This window comes from Equus quagga, chromosome 10 (assembly GCF_021613505.1).
Source record: "Equus quagga isolate Etosha38 chromosome 10, UCLA_HA_Equagga_1.0, whole genome shotgun sequence".
Lineage (NCBI taxonomy): Eukaryota > Metazoa > Chordata > Mammalia > Perissodactyla > Equidae > Equus > Equus quagga.
In genome coordinates, this window is record NC_060276.1 from 11,811,043 (window position 1) to 11,815,901 (window position 4,859).

Below are 4,859 nucleotides of genomic sequence, written 5' to 3' on the forward strand. Positions count from 1 at the left end.
AGAGGGGCGTGGGGGTGAACCAAAGGGCTCCCCGAAGTTTTTTTTTCCAGCGAGGCCGAACGGGGGCTCGGTGATGATTGGCCAGGGCGCATCACTGCGAGCCTGTCAATCACGGGGCCTGCGGGTGGCGAGGGGCGGACCGAGCCCCAACCCCGGGGGATCCGAGCAGGTATATAAGGGGCCCGGCAAGCGCCCGGCCAGACAGCGAATGCGACCAGCCCGAGACAACGCATCAGGTGCGAGTAGCCCGCGGGTTCCTGCTGACTTGGCGCGGAGCACTTCGACAAGCCTGCCTTTCCCGCCCGACCCACTGGCCCACCGGCCCCCAAGCGCCCCTCCGACGGAGTCCCCAGGCCTTTTCACGGTGGCTGCTCCAGCCCCGGGAGCGCCTTCTCCTCCCGCCACTCTGGCGCACCTTCTTCCCGCCCCAGCCATGTATAGCCTGCTGGAGACTGAGCTCAAGAATCCCGTCGGGCCACCCACCCCAGCGGCAGGCGCGGGAGGCCCCGCAGCCCCGGGCGGTGCAGGCAAGAGTAGCGCGAACACAGGCGGCGGAGCGAACGCAGGCGGCGGCAGCGGCGGGGGCGCGAGCGGCGGGGGCGGGGGCAGCGACCAGGATCGCGTGAAGCGGCCCATGAACGCCTTCATGGTGTGGTCCCGCGGCCAGCGGCGCAAGATGGCCCTGGAGAACCCCAAGATGCACAACTCTGAGATCAGCAAGCGCTTGGGCGCCGACTGGAAACTGCTGACCGATGCCGAGAAGCGGCCGTTCATAGACGAGGCCAAGCGACTGCGCGCTGTGCACATGAAAGAGTACCCGGACTACAAGTACCGGCCGCGCCGCAAGACCAAGACGCTGCTCAAGAAGGACAAGTACTCCCTGCCCGGCGGCCTTCTGCCCCCCGGCGCTGCCGCCGCCGCCGCTGCCGCCGCCGCCGCCGCCGCCGCCGCCGCCAGCAGCCCGGTGGGCGTGGGCCAGCGCCTGGACACGTACACACACGTGAACGGCTGGGCCAACGGCGCGTACTCGCTGGTGCAGGAGCAGCTAGGCTACGCGCAGCCCGCGACCATGAGCAGCGCGCCGCCGCCGCCCGCGCTGCCGCAGATGCACCGCTACGACATGGCCGGCCTGCAGTACAGCCCCATGATGCCGCCCGGCGCTCAGAGCTACATGAACGCCGCTGCCGCCGCCGCCGCCGCCTCGGGTTACGGGGGCATGGCGCCCTCGGCCGCTGCCGCCGCCGCCGCCGCCTACGGGCAGCAGCCCGCCACCGCCGCCGCCGCCGCAGCCGCCGCCGCCGCCATGAGCCTGGGCCCCATGGGCACGGTGGTGAAGACCGAGCCCAGCTCGCCGCCGCCCGCCATCACATCGCACTCGCAGCGCGCGTGCCTTGGCGACCTGCGCGACATGATCAGCATGTACCTGCCGCCCGGCGGGGACGCGGCTGACGCCGCCTCGCCGCTGCCAGGCGGCCGCCTGCACAGCGTACACCAGCACTACCAGGGCGCCGGGACTGCCGTCAACGGAACGGTGCCACTGACCCACATCTGAGCGCCGGCCTGAGCTCGCCGCCCCTCCTCCCCCACCCCGCCCCGCACCCACACGTTGGGATGCCTTGTTGTTTAGCTTTGCTTGCCTGGGACTGTTGCCTTGTACCGATGGTGGGGAGGACAAAGTTTTGCTGTAGCTATCGGGTTTTGTACAAAAGCAAAAAGAAGTCTGGAGCAGCGGAAATGGGACTTTCTAGAACTCGCTGCTGCCCCACCCTCCCCTTTTGTAGGCTGGGAATCGCTGCGATGTTTGCAAAGAAAAAGCAGCCCCCCTCCTCCTCCTGGGTTCCTGGGTTTTTCTGTTGCATTTGAAAATGTTGTCTCCTTAGTTTGCTGTTAGCCGAGGAGTGAGTGAATGGGAGAAACGTACTCTCGGGGGAGGCTGGCCTGAGAACTGCACCATCCCCTCCCCCGGTCGTGTTGCATCTGTTTTCCTCGTGGGTTTTTGCGGGGCCGACCGCGCGGAGGGGCGCGGCAGCTAAGGCCAATGTTAATTTATAGCCAGGTGTTGCGTGTGTCTCCCGCCTCGCCGCCCCTAGCCGCGGGACAGCTTCTGTCCAGTCCGCGTTTAGGCTGTTGAGTTGGTGACTTCTGCCGTGATCTGTTTGATAAATATTTCGTCGCGCTAATGTATTCGGATTTCGTTTGGGTAGTGGGGAAGGGCTATTTTGTTTCAGGGTTTTCAAGGTTTTACTCTTAATTCCTAAATGAGAGATCAATAAATTTTATAACCAACATAATGGAGTCCTGATAATTTTGCGGGCCTGAAACTTTAGGCGCAGGTTGGGGAGGGGACCATCACTTGGTATTATAACCAAGGTCCTGTCCCGGGTGCGGGGAGAGACCTGGGGGAAGGCGGGCATGATCTGAAATGGTTTCTTTTTGACTCCTGGTAATCCAAAACACAGCGGCTCCCAATGTGTTCAACTGAAACTCCGAGGAGAAAGCGGTTTGTCTTCCTGGGAGCGTCTCCTGGGAGCCGGCACGCTCTGGCCGAGGCCAACACCCCGCGGCCACGCACTTGTTGAGAGCGGGCAGCAGCCGCTGAAGGCGTGTCTGCTGCGGCCGCCACGCGGGCCGGGGAGGGGCCACCCGCGGCCGCGGAAACCGGCCCCCAAAGGGCACCTTTACCTTTGTGCACTGGGGCGGGAAGACACTTGAGCCGAGCTGAAATATTTACAAAACGAAAACCCTTCGGAAATCTCAATGATCCTATTAAAAATAAATGGTTACAGGAATTCCTAGCAGGAAATAAGTACATTTCAACCGTGGCGGCTGAAGCGGCGGAGCCAGCATTCAACACTAGAAGGTTTGGTTTTATGAAGTACACCTTAGATTTTAAAAGATGTCTAAAACTCCTGCGATGGCTTTTTCTACTTGACTTGTCAACCTAGTCCACGTATTTGTCTTCTAGAAGAGACTCATCTCAAGCCTCGAGGCCGCATTCTACTCCCCCCCCCAATTTTCCCCCAATCCCTGACCCTCGGGCATTCCACTGTGCCCCCCAAGGGCCCTGCGTTTCCCGCCTGGCCACAAGGCCCCAGTGTATCTGTTTGGGGCCGAGGAAGAAAACAAATAGAACGAGTGTTTTTTTACCCCCTCCTCGGCTGTTTGAGGTGATTTCCTTAATCCCTTTAATCCTGTTACCTCGCTATCCCAGAATAACTAAACTCAGTCTTTCCAGTAAGCTTGGCTTGGTGCTCTGTTTTTATCCTCATCCACTCCTGACCACAGGTTTCTTTGCTTGAGGTCTGCTGGGACTCTGGGCGACAGAATCTCCCGTAAATTGGTCCGAATTCCACATTTCCAACCGGCTGCCTTTGTGCGGGCCAGCCATTCACCTGCGGGCCGGGGCAGGCCTCGGGGGGAGGGGCGGGGGCTTTCCGCGGCTTCGGGGGTCGTGCCCGCTTTTTACACATCACTGCGGATCCCGGAGACTAAGCTCACCACGCCTCCCCAAGAAAGGTCGGGTCCCCCAGGGAAGGCAGCGCCACCCCTCCCCCGCAGACGCTGGCACTGCCTCCTCCACCCACCGCACCCCACCCCACCCCGTACTGTTCAGCTTGGGCTGGGAATGCTCCCGACGGTGATTTACAGACCCCGGCGCATTGCCCACAACCCGGTGCTCATCCCGGACCTGCTGCGTCCGGGCTTGGGCGAGGCCTCTGTGCCACTCCCTCCTGTCCCCGTCCCAGGACCACAGACCTCGGGGGTTGGTGCTGCAACCCTTGCTGCTGTGATCGGAGCAAATCCACAGGTCGCTGCGTCGGTGAGCCTCCCCCTACTCCTCCCACCCCGTGCTCCATGTCCCAGGGGCGGGAGGAAACTCTTGTCATATCCACCCCGCTATTCATATCTTTCACAGTGTTTGGGCCTCAATAAAATACCTGTCCGTAGGTTACTCTGGGTTCAAATTGCTAGCAATTGGGGACATAAGTTTGGTCTGAAATGACTCCAGGAAAGGGAGGGTGACAACAAGCAATTCCACCCCACTGAGGGGGCGGTGCCAACGGGGGAATAAACTGACAGTGCTCCTTTGGAAGAGTCCATTGTGCTGCTGCCTTCTTAGAAGTGCCAGGGTCACCCTTTCAGCGGGTCTCACTTACCGCTCACTCCCTCTCTAAACATCCATGGCTTTGTGCTGCGCTTTGTCGGATTCCCAAATCGCCTTTAAGAGAAAAGATTTCATCAATTACATTTGGAAGATTTAAATATAGATGAAAAATAATTTTCTTTTTAACTCCAGCAATAGCGAAAAGAACTGAACTCAACTGGAGTGCAGCTTCCATCCTCCAGGCCGGAGGTTTCAAACTAGAGCACCCGGGCTCCTCCCCTACATACTTCTACCGGGACAAGTGCCCCTTCACCCGTTTATAGATTGGGGTTCTGGTGAGATTTAATTTGAAATAAGAGTTCTGCTACTTAAATGGCAACAATAACAAATTCTGGTCAAACCCCACTCCTGCCTCCTCCGGCTTGTTTTACATATGAGGAAACTGGCCCCTAAAGGGGAAATGACAGTGCTCAAGGTTGCTTAGCTGGTTCGACAGCCCCACTGCGGAACGAGCCTGGGGGGCTCTCCCTCTGCCACAAGAGGGGAGAAACCGATGAAATCCCAGCCCCAGCTGCCTCTCAAGCCCTTAATCCATCAGGGCCTCTAGAGAAAAGAGGTAATTCCTGCCACACAGACACCTAGAAGCCCCTGCTTGGTGAATGGTTAAGTGACGTGGGAGCATGGGGTTCTTAACAGGAGAGAAGACCAGCTCACCTTTTAGTTTCCCCTGACAGGAGCAGAGCTACCTTTTGGT

The 4,859-nt window shown here is 59.6% G+C and overlaps 1 protein-coding gene across 1 annotated transcript; it reads left to right on the plus strand.

The window, feature by feature from the left end:
• Positions 1–208: 208 nt before the first annotated feature.
• On the plus strand, positions 209–1,557 carry SOX3 (SRY-box transcription factor 3). Its single transcript, XM_046672547.1, has one exon. The coding sequence runs from the start codon at positions 209–211 to the stop codon at positions 1,550–1,552; it is 1,344 nt and encodes a 447-aa protein (XP_046528503.1). The 3' UTR covers positions 1,553–1,557.
• Positions 1,558–4,859: the final 3,302 nt, after the last annotated feature.